The following is a 21,357-nucleotide window of genomic DNA, read 5'->3' on the forward strand; positions in this document are numbered from 1 at the left end:
CTCGAAAGCCTGCACTACAGAACATCCTCAGCAAAATATTCCATTGAAAAACAACAATGAAAATCAGCAAAGGGAGGTATTACACTAAAGGGAAAATTAACCAAAGGAGAAAGCAAGTCCAGTTAAATACCAAAAATAGACAAAAATGGCTGGGAATACAAATCAGGCCTCGATAATACACCTGAATGTTAATGGCCTAAATTCACCAATCAAAAGACATAGACTGGCATATTGGATTTAAAAAAAAAAAAAAGACCAAACAATATGCTGCCTTCAAGAGACTCATTTAATAAGAAAAGACATCCACAGATTGGGAAAAATCATTCCTCATTCATGGACTGTGGAAGCAAGCAGGGGTCTCCATCCTCATATAAAATACAGTAGACTTCAAGCCAAAGTTAATTAAAAGGGATAAAGAAGGATATATTATTCTGCTTAAGGGAATGATTCATCAACAAGACATAATAATAATAAATTTATATGCCCCAAACAATGGCGCATCTATGTTCATCAAACAAACTCAAGTTCAAGAGTCAAATAGACCACAACACAATAATTCTGGGTGACTTTAACACACCTCTTTCACCACTGGATAGATTGTCCAAACAAAAGCTCAACAAAGAAACTATAGAACTCAATAATGCAATCAATAACTTAGACTTAACTGACATATATAGAATATTTCATCCTTCAATGAAATAATACACTTTCTTCTCAGCAGCACATGGATCCTTCTCTAAAACAGACCATGTATTATGCCACAAAGCAACTCTTAGAAAATATAAAAAAGTATAGATACTACTTTGTATTCTATCAGATCATAATAGAATGAAATTAGAAATCAATGATAAAATAAAAAATAAAAGCTACTCCAACACCTGGAAAGATCTACCTTGTTCTTGGATAGGCAGATTAATATTATAAAAATGACCATACTTCTAAAAGCACAATATAGATTTAATGCAATTCCAATCAAAATCCCGATGACATTCCTCATAGAAATAGAAAAAGCAGTCATGAAATTCACCTACAAAAATAAGAGCCCCAGTTTAGCTAAAGCAATTCTTAGCAGGAAGAGTGAAACAGGTGGCATCACTATACCAGACCTTAAACTATACTACAGAGCAATAGTAACAAAACCAGCATGGTATTGGCACCAAAACAGGCTGGTAGACCAATGGTACAGAATAGAGGACACAGAGACTAACCCACAAAATTACAATTATCTTATATAGACAAAGGTGCCAAAAACATGCACTGGAGAAAAGATAGCCTCTTCAACACATGGTGCTGGGAAAACTGGAAATCCATATGCAACAATATGAGATTAAACCCCTATCTCTCACCACGCACAAAACTTAACACAAAGTGGATCAAGGATCTAGGAATAAATCCAGAGACTCTGCGTCCAATAGAAGAAAAACTAGGCCCTAATCTCCATCATATTGGATTAGGCCCCTACTTCCTTAACAAGACTCCTATAGCACAAGAATTTTAAAAAATAATTAATAAATGGGGTGGATTAGAAGTAAAAAGCCTCTTCTCAGCAAAAGAAACAATCAGTGAGTTGAACAGAGAGCCTACAGAATGGGAGCAAATTCTTATCACTTGCACATCAGAGAGAGCACTAATGTCTAGGGTGTATAAAGAACTCCAAAAACAAACAAACAAATAACCCGATCAACAAATGGGCCAAGGACCTGAACAGACACTTCCCAGAAGAGGATATACAATCAACCAACAAATATATGAAAAAATGCTCATCATCTCTAGCAATTAGAGAAATGCAAATCAAAACTACTCTAAGATTCCATCTCACTCCCGTCAGAATGTTAGCTATTATGGAGACAAACAGCAATAAGTGTTGGTGAGGATGTGGGGAAAAGGCACACTCGTACATTGCTGGTGGGACTGCAAATTGGTGGAGCCAACATGGAAATCAGTATGGAGATTCCTTGGAAAACTGGGAATGGAACCACCATTTGACCCAGCTATCCCTCTCCTCGGTCTATACCCAAAGGACTTAAAAACAGCACACTACAGGGTCACAGCCACATCAATGTTTATAGCAGCACAATTCACAATAGCTAAACTGTGGAGGCAACCTAGATGCCCTTCAGTGGAAGAATGGATAAAAAATGTGGCATATATACACAATGGAATATTACTCAGCATTAAAAGAGAATAAAATCATGGCATTTGCAGGTAAATGGATGGCATTGGAGAAGATAATGCTAAGTGAAGTTAGCCAATCCCCCCCCTAAAAAAATGCTGAGTGTTTTCTCTGATATAAGGTGACTGACTCATAGGTAGGGAGGGGGGCATGGGAGGAATAGACGAACTCTACACAGAACAAGAAGAGGGTGGCAAGAGGGTAAAAAAAAGAATATACTTTGTATAAAACCAGAGATATGAAAAACTGTGCCCTATATGTGCAATATGAATTGTAATGCCTTCTGCATCATATATAACAAATCAGAATAAAAAATTTTTTAAAAAGGAAGATGTGCTCATGATTGAAATATTTGTGTTCATGAATTCCTACTTTATACTTAATCCCAAAATAATTTGTAGGTGGAATAGAACATTTCAATCCAATAGGAGAAAAGCCAAGGAAGTCTTCAGTCAACTCACTCCCCTCCCCAATCCAAAACAAAACAAACAAAAAACCCCCAAAGCAGCAAATCAATAAAACCTTACGTCTCTCCAGAAAACAAACTGGTAAAAATACACTTGAAACTTATGAGGAATACTTTACATAGCTGTCTCTTCGACTCCATGGAGAGGATCTACAGCTCAGGGCCGTGAAATGAGCAAAGAATGTGAGCAGGTCCAAAAAACTGGTCTGCCTTCGTTTTTTTTGGGGGGGGTAGTTGGTGGGGGTACTAGGGATTGAACCCAGGGGTGCTACACCTCTGAACCCCAGCCCCAGCCCCTCTTTATATTTTGATTAGAGACAGAGTCTTGCTGAATTGCTGGGGGCCTCGCCAAGTCTCTAAGCCTGGCTTTGAACTCGCGGTCCTCCTGCCTCAGCCTCCCAAGCTGGTGGGATCACAGGCCTGGGCCACAGTGTCCAGCTGGTCCAGGACTTTCGATGCACACGAACACCACTGACGACGTGGTACCCAAGGCCACAGTGATGTCTGTGCTTGACGTGTCCAGCTGCTCTGTCCTGCCTGACTGTCCCCATGTCCCTGTGGAGGCAGGAAGAGGGCCCGCCACTGGTGCAAGAGCGAACAAGCACCATCTGCTCGGGGACGCTGGGGACACCACCCTGCTTAAGCCCTGGCATCATTAGACACAGCCCTGCTCAAAGCAGAGGGACCCTACAGGGCCTGGAGCCCTCAGTGCAGGTGGGCTGCCTCCAGCACCCACCCTGCCCTCAGCACAGGAGGCTCAGTGCGGCTGGCACCCACCCAGGTGCAGAGGACCAGGGCACAGAGACACCTGATGGGGACTGAGGGACACCTGCAGACGGCAGCCCTCCACACTGTCCTCTCAGTGAACACTGAGGGTGGCCCAGGATTAGAAATCACGACAGTGGAGGCCACCTCACCCAATGACCAGCACCACCTCACCATCGCCCACAATGGGAGACTATGTCAGAGACCACCGAGGGTCAGGCCCTGGATGGCGCACAGCAGGCCAGCGGGAGCCAGCGAGTAGGTGCCTTCCTAGGGGGACACAGCAAAGGCTGACGGGGTGCGGAGGAGGAGAAATGCGTCTTCATCAGTTAAAAAGGTCACATCATAACTGCAGCCCCAAATTCCCGAGTTTCCCCTCCCTCAGTCCATGGGAGGACCACCCAGAAGCCTGGGCGCTGGAAAACAAAATGCTCTCAACTGCTGGGTGGAGCGGCTAGGGGAGGAAGGGGGCAGCCTGGAGGCTGGACCGCAGCTCCCTGAACACTTCCACGTTCACGCGGGGAGCTGGGCCCCTGCCCACTGAGGCCATGCCCCAGCTGCAGGGCTGGGGAGACCCCCACCTGACCCAGCAGAGGGCATCAGTGCCCAGGTCATCCTCAGGGAGAGGTGCGCTTCCAGGGAGGGCAGCACCCAGAGCAGGGCACTCCCTCTTCCCTAAGGCCTATCTCAGCTGTCCTCCGCCCACGTTCCCTTACCCACCCTGCCCTGAAGGACGGGGACCAGCAGAGGAGACCTGGCCTGGGGGCCCAGCAGCATTGCAACCCTCGCCCCAGGGACTCCCTTACCCTCCTGCAGCTTCAGCCCCAGCAAGATCTGGCCTTTCCACCTCCCTGGCTCATGGTCACCTGGCATTAGCAGGTCAGTGCCCTGCCCTGCCCTCACCTTAGGCCTCAAGCCAGGGAAGGGACTCCCCAAGTATCCTAAGGACGTGTACCTTTCCCCACAGGGACCCGCCATCCTGCACCCCAGCGGCCCCGCTGACAGCTGTGTTTGCTCAAAGCCCCACCAACAGAGTAAAAGGCAGAGGTCTTCTCCCTTTGACATAATTAAGAAATGGGACCTGTGACTCTCTAATTAGCACTTCAAGGTCCCCAGGTCTTGGAAGGTTGATTTCTCTAGTCCATTTCAGTTTTTCCTCAGCACTGACGAGCTCCTCATGAATCAGACAGAGAAATAGAGTTCCCAGCTTGTCATGTGGCCTTTGCTTTGCCTAAAGTATTTTTTAGAAATAGAGATGGTTTCAAAAACCTTTATGATTTTCTTTCCTCTGTTGCTTTTGAAGTTTGATCTTGGGTAGGGACGTCCTCTCCAGGGCCTGGGTGTAGAGACACTAAGGCGTTTCCTCCTGGGGCTTCTGGGGTTCCAACTCCTTTCTGCATTTGCGCCTCTGACCACGTGGAGATGGTCCTGTGGATGCCGTGGGAAACAGACCTGGGCCACGACACTTATTGACAGTCCCTCCACCGGCCAGAGACGCCCTGCTGTCAGATGGGCATGGGACTGATCCTGCGCCTGGCTCCTAGGCCGCCTGTCTGCCTGTCTGTGCCTCTGTCAGGCCTCTGCCCTCAGGAGGAGGCTTTAGGGGCCCCAGTGTCTGCAGGGTCTCCTCCTCCTCCTTCCTCTTCCTTCCAGCATGTTCCTGGAGATGCCTGTGGAGTGGTCAAGTGGCATTCTGGGGCGCGAGTCTCAGCTCCAGGGATCCTGATGGACAGAAGCTGCCCGCCTTGGTGGGCGCCTTCCACGCGGGAGCGGGGCTCTTTCCTTAATGGGTCAATTCTCCTTCTAGGTCCTGCGGGAAGGAACTGCCTGCTTTTCTCACCTGAGGATTCCTTATTGTTAAGCTTAAAAGGAGGCACTTCCTTTTCTTCCCTTCTCCTTCCTGGGCTAAGGCGCCTTTTCTGTAGTTGCTTCTCATTCCATTTGCATTTTGACCTCTGTGCATTGTCAGGGGCTCTCTGGCCGGCCGCGGTGTGTGCCCACTCTCTTATTGTCAGGGTGGTTTTCTAGGGAGACTTGTGGGTTTGCAGCTCTGCAGTCAGATCATCTGTGACGGGTTTCCCTGTCCCTTTCCACTCCTCACACCTTTCTCTGGTGGCTCTCTGACTGCCAACTGAAAGCCATTCCTTAAACGTGAAGTCCTGGTGCACGTGGCTGACTCACTCTCTGTGGCCTGTGCTGTGTCTGAGCAGGTGTGGCTGGAGCTGCCCTGGCTGGTTCCTGAAGTCTCCTGTCTGCGATGGGCACTTCCCTGGGGTTCTCCTGCGGAAGCGGTCACTCTAAGTGGCCTCCACCATTTCAGGCCTGCGTTCTTCCCAGCCTCCTGCGTGGGCTGTGAGAGCTCTCTGGCAGTTGGAGAGGTGGTGGTCAGGGCTCCCTGGACACCCTCTGCCTGCCTGGTCCCGCCAGAGTCTGCACCAGGATCAGGAGTTTGCTGCCCGCCCCCCTGCTCTCTGCAGGAGCTACAGCCTCCTGGGCCACGACTGCCCAGAGTCTAGCCTTCCAGGGCTCTTGCACTGCTGTGCTGGGGACCCCTGGGGGCCTCCACCTTGCTGGGCTCCATGGGAGACTGTCCTCAAGTCCCTTTCCTGGTCCCTGCTTGTGTGTCACCTCAAGCGCCCTGTGTGACGTGCTCTGCACCAAGGAGAGTTGATCCTGGCTGTCCAGCTCTGTGCACTGTGGACGTGAGAGCCCGACTACCTGCCCACAGGTAACTGGAAGCCCAGGGGAGGGTGGGGTGGCAGCTGCTGGGCTGCACAGGTGGGAGCACTGAGTGTCCGGGGGCAGGGGACAGCCACCTTCTTCCCTCTCACCCTGGCAGACAGTTTCCTTCCTAGGGCCCATTAGGGCCTCACTTTCTGCCCAGACTGATGTCAGGCGCTTGGCCCTGCATGTGCCTCTACAAGTGTCAGCTGTGGGCCTTCCATTGATGCCTTCCTCCACACTGAGCTGAGGGTCTCCCTTCCTTCCTGTCCCCAGCAGCCTTTCTGGCAGACGCTGCCCCCGCCCCACTCTGCTCCTGACGTGTTGGAAACTGGTTGTGCAGGTGCCTGCACCTCGGGGGCCCTCTTCTGTTCCCTGGTCCTCAGGTCTGTTCCCTGCGGCACCAGCACTTGGCCAACCACTGTTCTGGGCTGCTCTGAAGCCAGCTGCTGCCGGCTGTCGGGGCTTCCTTCTTTCTGATCGGGATGGCTTGGCGTGTCCTCTTAGGGAGACGTGTGAATTGGGGATTGGTTTCTTCCTATCAAGGAGGACACTGGAACTTGCAGGATGGCTTTCTTTGGGATGAATGAAATATGTTCTGTTATTCCAATTTTATTCCCTTTTAGAGTTTTGTGGGGCAGAGTTCTAGCTAGAAACCTGGGGGTGGAATTCCAGGAATAACAAGAGCTGTGCTGGGGAGGGCCAGCCCAGGACGGCACCCACCAGGGCCACAGCTCCTGGGCTTCGCCCGTCACCCGGGCCCTCCAAGCTCATCTTCTCACACCCAGGGACATTCTCCTCACCCCTTAGCCTTTGCAGGAACTAAGTCACATGCAAGGCCTGCTGGGGGGCGGGCACCTGTGCACACAGCTCTCCAGGTGGTCACGGTCTCCCTCACTCCGTGCTCTTGGGACTCGCTGCTGGGAGGGTGGACGTTTGAAGCTCAGGAGCTCCGTGGTCAGCACTGCCCTCCTGCTTTCCCCCTGACCTCCAGCTGGGGAAGGGCCTGTTGGGACAGAGGGGGTCACTGTGCCCCAGGGTAGAACAGGCACTCCAGGAACAGTTAAGGGAGATGGGAGAACAGGTTCCTGTCACCTGTCACCCTGGGGTGGGGAGTCCTTGGTGTTCTCCCCCCTTTATTGTGTAAAATATGCACAACATCCCTTGTTGTTGAGACAGGGTCTTGCCAACCTGCTGGGGCTGGCCTTGAACTCTCCAGCCTCTTGCCTCACTTCCCGAGTCCCTGGGAGGACAGGTGTGCACCATTTTGAAGTGCACATCTGTGCTCACAGGATACACTAACAGTGAAGGGGGCTTGCAGCATCGTGTCCACAGCGTGGTCTTGGTAAGGCATGAAAAGCTCAGTGCGGTCACTGACGGACGCAGCTGAGCACAGGACAGGTGCTGGAGGCTGTGCACCCATCTCACGACAGGGCTGCCTGAGGCTCAGGGACAGGGAGGGACAGGTCGGTTTGCCTCTACTTGTAGTGTGAGGTGGAAGGACTGTGTGGAAAGGTGTTTTCAGAAAGCCTTTGTCAGGAGAGAGAAGAAAAGAGCCGCTAGACCCCAAGAAGAACTGTCAGGAAGGCAGTCAGTGTGGCCAGCGCCTTCCCAAGTCACCTGAGAGGCGGCCATGTGTAACCCTCGCTCCTGCTTGTCATTCAGCAGTCACAAATTCCATCTCAGGGTTTTCCCAAGTGCTTTAAGATAGGATAGTTTATTGGGTTTTGAAAATGTCCTTGGAGACAGACCCTCTCACTAAATCTTCTACCCTTTCAGCCTCTTCTCCAAGGACCACAGAACAAATTAAAGATCGTACCCTGCAGGACACAGGGAAGGAGCTCAGTGCCTCAGGGAGGGGACACCTCTGTGCCAGGCCCGGCTGTCCCCTGCACTTGTCCCCAGGAGGGGGCGGGAATCAGGGTGGCGGGGATGGGCTTGCAGCCTGGTTCCCCATGGGTGCTCCGTCACTAATCCATGGAGATCATACAGGGAGGTGGGTTATCGTGTCTCAAGTCGAACCAGAAACCTTCCTCTGTTGAAGCCCTGCTCATTCTGCAGAACAGAAAAGAGCCCTGTGTCAGTCACACTGAAAATCTCACCTTTGTCCCTAATTTCCTCCAGGCAGAGTGCAGAGATCCTGGCGATGCTCCAAGGGACAGACGCCCCGTGATGAGAGGAGGTGGCTGGTGAGTGTTCAACACCTGGACTCCACCCTCCCAAACCCCAGTTGTCGCTTGGCCAATTTCTGTGACGTCAACTCTCCAACTGGACCACATGTGATCTCAAACTGCCAGTTGGACGCCACTGACCAGAGCTGCTGTTGGAAGCCCCAGTACACGGACACGCGTGCACACCCACACGTACACACAGGCACACACAGACCCGGGGTTTGGGGGCGAGAAGCCAATGGATTTGGAGTTATGCTTTAAAGAGACAAAATGGTAATAATTTCTGTGGCCTGGGTGTCCCACCACATCTTGTTCCATTTTCAGAGCCACCCCGAGGACACCAGTCCCCACGACTGGTGAGCAAGACGCTGAACCTCGTCAGCTCTGAGCCAGTGACCAGACGCGGTGCAGGCAGGACCCGAGGCCCAGTGATTCTCTGGGCCCCACCTGCACCCTACGACACACTGACTCGGATATGACAGGCTCGGGGCCCCTGTGTCCTGTTTCTTCTGTGGATACATGTGTCTCCTGTTTGAGATGCCTCGTATGCCACTCCCTGGCGTGAACCTGTCCCCATGTACTGTCCCCTCAATGCGCATCTTGGCAAGACGCTCCAGGGAGTGGGAAGAGAGCAATGCTGGCCATTTAGTTCCAACGTTCTTGTGTCACTGGATGCACATCCTCGATCCCCGCCTCATGCCATTACTGCTACTTGGCAGAGAGAAGATGGTAATTGGAGAGGACAAGAGCCTTGCCCAGGCCTCGAGCTGGACACATGGGGCCAGAACTGAGACGCAGACCCCCAAGGCTCAGGACACACAGCCAAGTCGGTCCACCATCGACATCGGCCCCCCGCACTCGACACTCTGAACGGCTAGCCAACGTCCAGAGGGAAAGCCACGGGCCCAGCACCCAAGGGTCCCCCCACAGTGCGAGGGTAGACTGCACACTACGCACCAGGTCCTCACAGGAGGAGCACTGCGCACTGGGGCGGAGGGTTACAGTTTTAAGTCAACAGGGTCCCTTCTAGAAGCCGGGGGCCGATAGCTGCCTGGGATGGCTGTGGTCCTGAGGGTGGAGAAGAGTGATGTGTAAATGGTGTATCCCATTACACTGTTTCATAATGTGTTTAGGAGTAAATTATATAGTGTAATGGGAATGATGTATTTATAACTGTCAATGTCACTAGTCAATATACATTACACCTTTGTATAATTTAGGTCTATATGAACATAACTTATAAATATAATGTTTCCAAATATGAAGTTCTGTTTGTAAATACAGATCCTTCTCAGGTCACGGTGGGGTGGCATTCTGATTAGCCAGTGTGTAGGGTTCGGATGCGAGGTGTCCCCCAGAAGCTCACGGGTGACACAATGCAAGGATTAGAGGAGAAATGATTGGCTCGTGGGAGCCCCAACCCACTCAGTGAATTCACCCCCACGGGGTTAGCAGAGTGGTGACTGGAGGCCAAGGGTGGGGCTGGAGGAGGTGGCCTTCGGGGTCCTGCCTTTGGGGTAGATGTTTGTGTCTGGAGAGGGGCGTCTCTGCCTCCTGGTCACCCTGACGTGCGGGGCTTCCCTCGGCCACTCTCCTCCACCATGACGCCCTGCCTCACCTCGAGCCCCGACGAAGGGAGCTGGCCTTCTAGGGACTGAGACCTCTGCAACCGTGAGCCCCAAAATGGACTTTTCCTCGTCTGCGGTCGTTCTGTCAGGTGTTCTAATCACAGCAGCGAAAAGGTACGGCCCCACGGCAGGCTGAAGACGTTGTCAGACACACACACACACACACACCCCCCTCACAGCCTGACCGACTGAGCCCCACAGCTCCACCTACCTCACCTACGGCCGGGCAATCACCCAGCACCCAGCTTCCTGGGTAATGGCGCACAGGACACCTCACACAGTGCTGAACTCTGCACTGAGAGGGGGAACCGTGTGCACGGGTGCCTTTTTGCACCACTGTGAAGCCAAAGAATTGTAGGTCACCCCCGTCCGCATGAATGTAAAGTTCTATCTACAAATGTAATGTGTGCGACTTGTGTTAGGGTGCCAAGTCCCTTTATGGGCTCCCACCTCCCACCTGCTGCTGGGAACGGATTTTAAACTCACCCTTGTGTTCCTGCGACACCTGGGCACGAGCTTCACTTGCATGTGGCAGCAGTGAGCCTGTACCCAGCAGCTGCACAGGGGAGCCCACACAGACGACATGCAGCTCACCTGAGCCTCCGCAGGACTCGCCCAGGACATCTTATGGCCTCCAACAGGAGATTCACGCCACTAGGGCTGAGGGCGTTACCAGTGACCTCCAGTTCAAGCAGACTCTGACTGTGGGCAATGACAGAAGCCAGGTCCTCGCAGCAGGCTCTGGTCAATTGGCAGGAATCCAGGCTGCAAGAGAGAGGATGCGAGGAGCAGCCCTGGGTGGTTCCAGCCAGACTGCCCAGGCTCACTCCCCAGCCCCTGGGCATCGCCTTCCTCTGGGATGGAGTCCTTTCCCCGGCCCTTGGACAGGGACCAGGGCTGGGAACCTCACTCTGAACACTAACCGGGCACCCTGGAGGCGAGGTTCTGCAGTTCTGGGCCTCCCCTCAGATGCCTGCTAGGTTTCTCTTCCTTTTGCACTGGTTCTCCAACCCAAGGTCGCTCTACCACTGCCCAACACCCCCCGCCCCTTCTACTTGGAGAGAACTTCTCCAGACTTGCTGAGGCAGGCCTTGAACTTGTGATCCTCCTGCCTCAGGCTCCCAGCCACTGGGAGGACAGGGGGGACCCAACACACCAGCCTGGTACGCTTCCTGATCCCGTGGAACCCCCAAGGCGCTGCTCAGGGCTGCACTCTGTCCCCTCAGAGGGCCGTGTTGAAACCCCAGCCCCAGGTGTGACTGCACTTGGAGACAGTCTTTGTGGAGGCACTGAGGGTGGACCCCAACGGGCTCTAACTGGTGTCCCCGCTGGAACAGGAAGTCCAGGCCCACACAGGCCCAGAGGGAAGACTGAGGACAGGGAGGAGGCGGCACCTGGAGCCAAGGAGCAGCCTGGAGCCGTCCTCCCTGCAGGCCCTGAGAAGGAACCAGCCCTGGGCACCTTGAGCTGGACTTCCGGCCTCTAGAACCCAGCACCTGCGCTCAGGGCATCTCCGTTTCTTGGTCTGTGCACTTTGCTAGCGCAGCCTGATGAACACATGCAGATGCTGTGTCAGAAGCCGGACTAAATATTAAATGAGACGTGGGCTGCCTCCCTTGGTGAAGACCTGCAGCACGACCTGCAGTGCTCCCTGCAACCGCAGGAATCCCCGAGCACTGGACGGCGGCTCCTCTGTCCCGAGATGCGCCAGAGTGTAAGCCAGGTAATAGGTCTCAGGACAGAAATGTACAGTGCCTCACGAATTCTTGTGTTGATTACATACTGGAGCCATAGCACTTGATACACGGGTAAGTAAGCTGTATTATTAACTGGTTTGGGACTTGACACTGAACCCTCAAGTAGTTAACCACTCAGCCATTTCCCCAGCCCTTCTTATTTAGAGACGGGGTCTCACCCAGTTGCTTAAGGCCTCGCTCACTTGCTGATCAACTCCTGATCCTCGAGCCTCAGCCTCCTGAGCCGCTTGGACGACGAGAGTATGCCACCACGTGATCCAGCCAGTAAACTGATTAAACTTCCCTGCTCAGTTTCACCTGTGTGTACTGCAACTCCAACATTTCACACAGCATGCGGGCCGGCACCACACTCTGCGGGAGAAGGTGGATACAAGTGGCCCTCTGCAGAGAGTAGCAACGAACTTGCACTCTTCTGGCCCTTTCGGCTGTCGGTGCCATCTGTTTCTTTACTTCTCTCCTGTTCCCTGCATCTCTGTGGTTTGGCAATTGAGACAATGTTGAGCTGGGCACACTGGCTCACGCCTGTAACCCTAGTGCTCTGGGAGACCAAGGCAGGAAGATCCCAAGTTTGAGGCCAGCCTCAGCTATTTGGCAAGACCCTCGTCAATTTAGAAAGTCCCTGCCTCTAGGTCAAGAACAAGTTTGAGAAGAGGACTGGGGTGTAGTTCCATGGCTGAGCACCCCTGGGTTCAGTCCCTGGTACCTCTTGCACAAGTGTGCCCCATCTTTGGCCACTCTTTTTCTTCCATTAGTTCTAACCCACTGTGCAAATCATCTATGAGGTGAACACTGACCCTCATCTCTAGGTGATCCATTATCTGCTGCTTCCACGGGGTCCCTGTTCCTAAGAGCTGAAAGGTGTTCTTTTATTGAAGCACAACACACAACCGTTTGACCCACGAGTCTGAGGTTGGGGGACCTCTCTCTTGTCTTCTTGCCTCTGTTCCTTATCTCCTTGGAGCTTAGGTTCTTTTCAGTGGGTTGAATTAATTGACCTTGGAAGATCCATTTGGAGTATGTCAAGGTCACGGCTCATGTCCTCCATCATCTGCACCCACAGAGGATTGTTCCATGGATTTTTCCGGGGGTCTGGCCGACACTAGTTTGGGATTCTTGTATCTAAATCCAGTCTGAAGGATCTGGGGAGAACCTCACGTGACCTGCACTTAGACTACAACTCAGGTTTATTCCTCTTCCATTTTTAAATATTGTGCTGACATTTGAGTGGGCTTCTTTCAGAGACTGACCGGCAGCTTAACCCACCACTGCAGGAAGGAGATCGCTTCTCCTGCTCTTCTATGATGGCGTCTAACGTCCCTGCAGCCAGGACCACGAGGGTCACGCTCAGATTTCCTAAGGGATCAGGTGACACCTCCCCCCTAACTCCCTGGAGCCTGGAATTCTCAGGGAGGCACCTGATCAGGACGCGCTGACCCTCCCGCTTCCCGGGATTCCGTCAGGAAGCTCCTTGGCTGTATCAGCCTGAATCCTCACACGGAGCTGGGGTCCCCATCGCCACGTTTCCCCTGGAGGGTGGGCTCTCTTTTCCCTCCTGATGACACAGGTTCACCTTGGGCACACATGCCAGTCATCGAGGCCGATGCTCTGCCCACCACAGGGCCCTTCCTGGGTCACCATCCCTACGCCCCTGAAGGACCTGCCCCAACATGTGCATCTGTGCTTCACAGGAACATCTCCACCCGAACCTCCGCCTGACGCCTTCAGCCTCCCTGGGAAAGGCACAGACACTGTCCTTCCTGAGGAGGGTGCCTCCCAGCCTGGGGCAGGGCCTGGTCACCAGGCCACCTCCACGGCCTACCACAGTGTCTGCAGGCTGCAGGTGGGCTGTCGCAGGGCCTCACACAGCTGTGCCACTCCCTCGTCCATCAGGGCGTTTCTGCTGAGGTCCAGATGGCTCAGGTTTGCATTGCTCAGGAGAACCTCAGAGAGGTGTGGGCAGCAGTGCTCACAGATCTGGCAGCCGGCCATCCTGGGGGGAAGCAGGGGACAGCAGGTCACAAGAGGGCCGAGGGGCCAAGGATACCTCACCTGCACGCTCAAGGTGGTCTTTGTGGCCCTGTGTACGAACTCAGTGGGACCCAATCTCCCCTTTGACTGGTCCTTACCCACATGAGACAGGCAGGAGGAACCAAACCGACACAGACCCTCATGAGAAAACCAGGGGTGAGAGGCACAGCTCAGATGCCCAGAATCTGTCAGTTCTAGTTCTGACTCTGCATCTCACCCCGTCTTGGGACAAGCCTGCGGCCCCCTGAGGCTGTTGCCCAGAGCACGGGTGACGTGCAGGGTGACGTGCATGGGTCATCTCAGGTACCAGATCCTCAGCTTGTCCGGTTCTCCCGAGAATCCTAGCAGGTTCTAATGGCTTCTTACAAGGAACGCTCTGCCACGTTGGGAGAGCCAGGGGTACAGGAAAGAACAGAGCAGAGGTGGCAGCGGGGTCCCCACAGGGGCCGCTTCTGCTCCCGTTCACAGAGGGGCAGCCCGCAGCCGGGAGGCCCAGTGAGTGATGGAGAGCAGCAGACCCGGGGCTGGACCTCGAGCCGTGGATCCTCAGCTGCTGCCAGGGCTGCTGCGGTCTCAGCTGGGGGACAGAGCACAGCGACCCGGGATTATGCGTGCCCCTTGCCCACCCCAGTCCACTTACACCAGCGTCTGCAGGGTGCAGTCTGGGTGGCGCAAGGCCGCGCACAGTGTGGACACACCCTCTGCCAGCTTGTTGTCACTGAGGTCCAGCAGCGTCAGCTTCCTGTTTGTCGCCAGCATCGAGGCCAAGGCCGTGCAATCCGTAGGGGAGAGGCCCGAGTCCTTAAGCCTGCAGGGAGGGGACACCACATGCTCTGGGCTTCCCTGCCTGGACTGTCCCCTGGCGCTACTCCTGTGAGGGCCTGTCCTTCAGGGAGCCTCCTGGGGAATCCTGTCATCACCCCCCAACCCCCGTCTGCACAGCTCGGCCCAGACTCAGTCACTCTGTGCTTACCCACCCCAAGTCACTTCCCCGACCCCAAGGCAGCCCCACACAGGATCCGTGTCCTGCGAGGCCCCTCCTGCTCCCCAGCCTGTGCCCCCACCACACCAGGCAGTCTTCCTGGAGGACTCAGGATGCTGTCCCCAGCAGGTCCCCTTTCCAACTACTGCCCCACGAGGGTGGGGTTGGCGTTGCTCAGGGAGAGTACGACACTCCTCCACAGCATAGGTGACGCCTCCTAGACAGCATCCCACGGGAGAGTTAAGCCTGAGGTGGGGTCTCTGCCTGTAGTCGTGACTCCCATCTCAGGGGCTGTCCCTGCGCGTGGGCACACACATGCGCTAAGCCCCCGGATGACAGAATGGACATATGCACAGCCTAGGTTTCTTGTCCATTGAGGAAAATTTCCACTTCTCAGGCCTTAGGGCGTCCTGCCCTAAATGTTCCAGTGTCCCTCTCTCCCCAAACTGAGCCACCAACACCTGAAGCACTTCTCCTGGGTTACGTTGTGCACCAGACTCTGCCACAGCTGATCTGGGGTTTTGCACAGCGCCCGTATCGATGTAAAACTAACTTCCCTATCCTGGTCTCGCTTTCTGGAGACCAGACCCCTGTACCCAAGGGGCAGGAAGTAGGACAGAGATGCCCACGTGAACGCAGCCCAGTCCTCTCTGGAACCCACCCCGAGGCTGGCGGGCAGCACTCACAGCAGCTCCTGAAGGTTGCACACTGGGTTGCTCAAGGCCCTGCAGAGGAGCAAGACCTCATCGTGGGGGAGCCGGGTGGAGGTCATGCTCAGGTGTTGCAGGTTGGGGTTACTGGTGAACACCTCAAAGAAAATCCCGGTCTCACAGGAAAAGCAAACTTTTCTTGTCCTGCAAAAGCAAAGGTGACTCTGGATGATTGTGGTCCACCCATCTCCAGCAGCGCAGCGTGAACGCCTGCTGTGGTCACCTCTGCGCCATCAATGACCCACGGGCCCGTTCCACGACCCCAGTGCCTGGGTGGGTTTACCCCCAAAGGCCACGTTTGGAGACGGTGTGGTTGGCAGAACTAGAGGAAGCCATGGGGTCCTCCTTTCTTCTAGAGGAAGCAGAGCCCAGGGTGCCTCTGGGACCCCACAATGCACGCACAGGCCGACCACCAAGGAAGAGCTTCCCGGGCACCAGGGGCGCTGGGCTCGAGACACCTCCCTGGGGTCCAGCCTCTACCTCAGGCTGGCAGGGAGGTCAGCAGTCTCCACGCCCCAGGCCCATCTTCCACTCACATGAGCCTCTGCACGGGGCACGTGGACTGTCGCAGCTCACAACACAGGATCAGCAGCGTCCACTTGCCGAGGACGCTGTCCACCACCCGGAGTTTCTGGAGGTGCTCATTGGCGGTGAGCACAGAGCAGATCTGGCGCCACCAGAGGAGAGTACGGCTCGACCTGTAACAGGAGAGAAGAGAGGTTCTCCACAGAGGTCAGCTCAAGGCAGTCACAGCCTCTGAGCACAGTGTCAGCTGCTTGGACCCCCAAGAGGGGGAGAACGAGGTCAGCTCTCCTCCTGGGGTCACTTCTCGGCCAGGACCTTGGCCACGCTGCAGCCTTTCAGGCCTATACTGCCCAAGGGCCGGGGCTCCTGACACCAGGGCAGGGCCAGGGATGCCTCTGAGCATCCTCCAGCTCAGGACAGCCCCACAGCAAGGCCATAGCCCACCCAGGCCACCGAGGTCCTGGGGTTGGAGACCTTCCCTTGTTACCAGTGGAGGCCGTCTAGAGGAAAGAGGAGGCAGGAGGCCAGAGCCAGCCTCCAGCCAGATCTCCTGGCCTCCAACTTGGCCCTTGCCCCATCCTGACCCTGCCATCTTGGTGGGCTGACGTGAACTGTCTGTCCCGTTTCCTCCCTGCAGCACCACAGTAGGAGGATCCGCCTGCTGGCTGACGGAGTCAACCAGGAGTTTCAGAACACAACAGCACTAGTCTCAGCTGGGAGGACAGGGATCTGGAGCCTGGTCCCAGGGAGTGACCCAAGGGTGAAGCCTGCCGAGGGCCTGGAAGGGAAGGGAAGGGAACGCATCCCAGGGAGCCTGGTCTCCTCCCTCAGAACAGTCCTTACTGCTGCTGTGGTGAGGAGACCCGTGCAGCTAGGAAAGGCCAGGCTCGGGGACGAGGCCACGTGCCCCATCCACGAGCACCACGGAAAGACTAGGGAGAAGGGACCCAGGGGCTGGGGCTCAGCGGTGGAGCGCTGCACTGTACCTGGGGGGCTCAGGGCTGGATGCTCAGCACCAAGTCAAAATGAGATTAAGAAAGCTACTGTGAACATCTACAAGTAAAGATTTTCATTTAAAAAAAAAAAAACACAGTAAAACATAAAGATGATTCAAGGACTTTTTCTGGAGCTCTCTGGACAGAAAAGGCAGGCAGTGACCCCAATCCACGTGAAACGCCCCGTCACCAACACCCTGTGAGGACACACACACAGATTCTGAAAAAGGGTGGAAAGAAAGTGACGGCAGGGACTCACATGGGGTTTGGTCCCCTCTCTTCCGGAAAGATTTCTGGGACTGAGACAGTGAGCTCCCTCAAGCTGGAGCAGTATTTTAGGCAGTAGGCAGCAACCGCCAAGTCTGGCCTCTCCCGAAGGGGGAAGTGGGCCTCGCGGAGGCTGCTCATCAGGTGGCTGGCAAAGGCGTCACTCTGCACCTCGAACAGGGCATAGAAGAGCAGCAGGAACTCCACCTGGTCCTCAGGATCCTCGATCTCCACCAGGCTCCTCAGACATCCCAGGAGCTGGGGCGCCAACTCCCGGGACCTCTGCATCTCAAGAAGGGCATCCAGCCTCTGCTGCTCACTTTCATGGAGGAGGCCAAACAGGAAGCAGCCCAGGAACACCCAGCTTGCTCTGTCTTTCCTGAAGTACGTGGGCAGCAGTGCCTCTATGGGCCTCACGGCCCGGCTGGGGTGGTGGCGGGGGCTGTCCAGCAGGTAGTACATGGCGGCACAGAACTCCTGCATGCACATGTGGATGAAGGAGCAGGAGCTCCCAGACTCGCTGTACTTCCGGAGGAGCCTGAGGTCCAGCAAGGTGGGGGTGTCAGTGTCCGCGATCCCGTTCCTCCTGAGCTCCTCTTCGCCAAACACCCACGTGTCGGTCCACATGCCCTCCGCGGCCAGGGAACACAGCGCCTTCAGCAGGCCTTGGCCCTGCTGGCTGGGACGAGGAGCGCCCTTGGGTGTGAACGCTTGAAACATGAAAGAGAGGAACACAGAGGTGGACCTGCAGCAGGTGGCTGCCAGGTCCCTCCCGCGCTCCATCTCCTGTTTCAGAGAGGTGCACACCATCCAGCAGAGGAGGGGGACGTGGCACATGGTGAAGAGATGCTCATTGTTTCGCACCAAGCTGAAGGCTGCCAGGGCTCGGCCCCTGTCTTCAAACGAGCAGCAGAAGTACTGCTTCACGTGGCTGTCCTGGAAGCATTTGAGATCTTGCATGTTTGGGTGGTCCAGCTTGCTCTCCAGAGCTTCTGGGCGCATGGGCATGGCAGCGAGGAGCAGAGCGGACTCTGGGAGGATCCTCCTCCTCAGCAGGCTGCTCAGGACCGTCTTCACTGAACGCTCCTCCCTCCAGTCACGGCACAGCTCCGACTCGGGCTCTGTCAGGGTGCACTGCAGCTCCTCTAAGCTGTCGATGATGAACAGGATCCTCTCTGGTTGGGCCACGATGTCCGCCAAGGGGACAGAGTCATCGGGCCTTTCTCTGGACATGAGCCCGGCCAGGCTGGTCACCCTCAGCTGCTTCAATTCTCGGCAGCATAAGTAGAAAATGAAAGAGAATTTGTCCCGATAGAGGGTACCGTCTGACCAGGCCAGCATCACCTTCATCAGGAACCTCGTTTTCCCCATTCTTTGTAATGCGCGGAGGACGACCGTGCGAGGCCTCCTGGGTACCCTTGGAGTGAAATACTCTTCCAGACTTTCATGCTCTTCACAGGTCAATGTCTGGTCAAAGCAGCCAGGGATCGCAGTGAAGGCGCCCCTGGACCACATGCTGATGAACTTCTTCTGTATGTGAGCTCGATAGGCATTTGCTAGTCAGCAGGGGCAAGAGAAGAACACAGCACGTCAGAGTTCAACCCCCACACAACCTGAAGGCTTCAACCTGAATCTCTCCTATGGGAAACAATGTCCTCAGGGCCTGCAGGCTGTGGCCACAGCCTAAAGCACCAACCAGACAGCCCCCAGGGTCAAAGGCCTGCCAGGCCAGCTCCACACACACACACACACACACACACACACACACACACACACACACACCTGTTCATCTCTGCCAGGAGAGCACAGAACTGCAAAGCCCTGCTGGCTTCCAACTGAAGACAGTGGAATGCACGTCAAACCAGGGAGGGGCCTCCCCATGAGGAAGCAGGAGCTCTGTGTGGGGACAGGACCCTGCCTCTGGGCTGTGGGCTGTGGTGCCCAATAAAAAGCCAAACAACAAAAGGGCTGAGCCTTCGGGGCTGGGGATGTCGCTCAAGAGGTAGCGTGCTCGCCTGGCATGCGTGCGGCCCGGGTTCCATCCTCAGCACCACATACAAACAAAGATGTTGTGTCTGCCGAAAACTAAAAAATAAATATTAAAAAAAAAAATCCCTGCTGGTGCCCACCTGCCTCCTTCCAGTTCCATTGCCTCCGTCCAGTACTTCCTGTACCAGGACACGTAAATAGCAATGTAAATATGTAAATTCTCATTGATCTTTAAAAAAAAAAAAAAGGGCTGAGCCTTCTAGAATCCCTTCAGGCTGAGCTGAGGCTGGGTCCTGCTCTGCACTTGCCACAGGCTCTGGTGACACGGGAAGGTTGGGGTGCTGAGTGACATCAGAGGGGACCCTGCCACTAGGTGGTAGACAGGTGAGGTTCAAAGGGCACAGAGGGCCGCAGGAACGCGGGAAGTGCACAAATGAATGCCAAGGAATTTAGCAGGGATGGCTGGGCCAGCTCTCAGGTTAGGAAGAGAGAGCTCCAAAGGACTCCACAGAGGAAGGCAGCCAAGACCAAGGTCACTCCCTGAAGGACCAAGGTCAGGGAAGGACCAAGGTCGTTCCCTGAAGGACCAAAGTAGCTCCCTGAAGGACCAAGGTCACTAACAGAAGGACCAAGGTCACTAACAGAAGGACCAAGGTCACTAGCAGAAGGACCAAGGTCACTAACAGAAGGACCAAGGTCACTAACAGAAGGACCAAGGTCACTAACAGAAGGACCAAGGTGGTTCCCTGAAGGACCAAGGTCACAGAAGAACAGAGCCTATCCTGAGAGCGCAGTGGGGGACCTGGGGGAGGGGACGAGACCACCTGTGGTGGAAACTACATTTAAACAGGCAGAGCCAGAAAGCCGGCGTGCAGGACCAGCTTGAAGAGCCCCATCGGCACCTCAGAGCAGACTCCAGAGACCCCCAACTGACCAGGCAAAGGACCATGCACAACAGCACTTTGGGCTCCAGGGCTGTGCAGCCCAGGGGTCACAGCTCTCCTGCCTGCACCTCTGCCTGATGAATGCGGAGTCACCCCCAGGGCATCAACTCAAACCTGGGGGGCACCTGCATCTCAGGGCCTTTCCAAAAGGCCCCGACCACACCCAACCCACCTGACCTGGTAACCTCGGATCCAGGTGCCAGCTACAGCAGCTGTCAACTGCTGCAGTCTGCGCCCAGTCACCGCCCTCTGCCCGGGGGAGCTGGCCCAGGACAGTTCCCAGCTGTGGGTGGGGTTCCGGTGACCATGCCCACCTGCCCTCTCCACCCCTGAGGTGGGGATGAGGCTGCCCCCCAAGCCTGGGCAGCTCTCCCCACCACGGCTCGCCCTGGAGACCCTGTGCCCCAGCCCCCTGCGCTCTCCCAAGGAGCCCCCAACTCACCTGCGCTCTCCCTCGAGGCCTTGTCACAGAGGTCCTTCCTGTGGATCTTGGGGAAGATACAGAGGGCCAGGTCCCACGCCGGCTGTTCCCCATAGCGCTGGGTCATCAAGCTGGCCAGGTCCTGGCGCCTGGCCTTCTTCACCTGCGCCCAGGGAATGGGCTGGAGGCCGCGTTGCACAGTCTCCTGCTTGAGCAGCTGCTTAAACTGCAGGAACTCGTTCTTCTTGAGTTCATCCAGGAAACAGGTGAGGCGGAAGTCAGGAATGGAGGACGCTGCCATCTCGTCCAGGCCCGAGAGGAAGATGCTCAGAGACGGGGACCAGGAAGGACCAGGAATCAGACAGCCTGAGGGAAACGTCAGGGTGGCCCCGAGTTACTCAGAAGGAAAGGGCCTGGCACAGCCTCGTGCTGGTCCTGGGTGAGGGCTGGGGACCCCCCAACTGCCTCCTGTCCTCTCCTCACTGACGTGGGCTTGAAAGCAGTGGTGACTCGGACACCAACCTGCGCTGGCCTTCCTGTCCACACGCCTTGCCTGCGACCCAGCTCAGGGGGTGCCCGGAGGGAGCCCCACAGAGCCCCAGGGTTAGCATTAGAGAAGCTTCCCCGGGCAGACAGACAGCTTCTGGGACAACCAGCTGCCACACAAAGACGGTGGCAGTCGCAGCAGGCACGGGCCTGCCCTCCCAGGCTGTGGGTGATGACCGGAGGATCTCCATGGGGGAGGATGCGTGGGATAGTCCAGGAGACGCCAGCACAGCACCCCACTTCACCTGCACCTTGGACACAGAAGCCGG

At 55.3% G+C, this 21,357-nt stretch overlaps 1 protein-coding gene across 1 annotated transcript in view; it reads right to left on the bottom strand.

Annotated features, from left to right (window-relative positions):
* Window positions 1-20,843, bottom strand: part of LOC139702765 (NACHT, LRR and PYD domains-containing protein 4-like) — a 34,556-nt gene extending 13,713 nt beyond the window's left edge. Inside the window, exons 1-8 of the mRNA XM_071604902.1 lie at window positions 20,564-20,843; window positions 17,181-18,744; window positions 15,938-16,099; window positions 15,378-15,545; window positions 14,350-14,517; window positions 13,501-13,671; window positions 10,519-10,689; window positions 9,915-10,018 (exon numbers count right to left, since the gene is read on the bottom strand). Coding sequence (XP_071461003.1) covers window positions 9,915-10,018; window positions 10,519-10,689; window positions 13,501-13,671; window positions 14,350-14,517; window positions 15,378-15,545; window positions 15,938-16,099; window positions 17,181-18,744; window positions 20,564-20,843 — 2,788 coding nt within the window. The remainder of the gene's footprint in view (window positions 1-9,914; window positions 10,019-10,518; window positions 10,690-13,500; window positions 13,672-14,349; window positions 14,518-15,377; window positions 15,546-15,937; window positions 16,100-17,180; window positions 18,745-20,563) is intronic.
* Window positions 20,844-21,357: the final 514 nt, after the last annotated feature.

The sequence above is a fragment of the Marmota flaviventris genome, chromosome 18, assembly GCF_047511675.1.
Source record: "Marmota flaviventris isolate mMarFla1 chromosome 18, mMarFla1.hap1, whole genome shotgun sequence".
Taxonomy (NCBI): domain Eukaryota; kingdom Metazoa; phylum Chordata; class Mammalia; order Rodentia; family Sciuridae; genus Marmota; species Marmota flaviventris.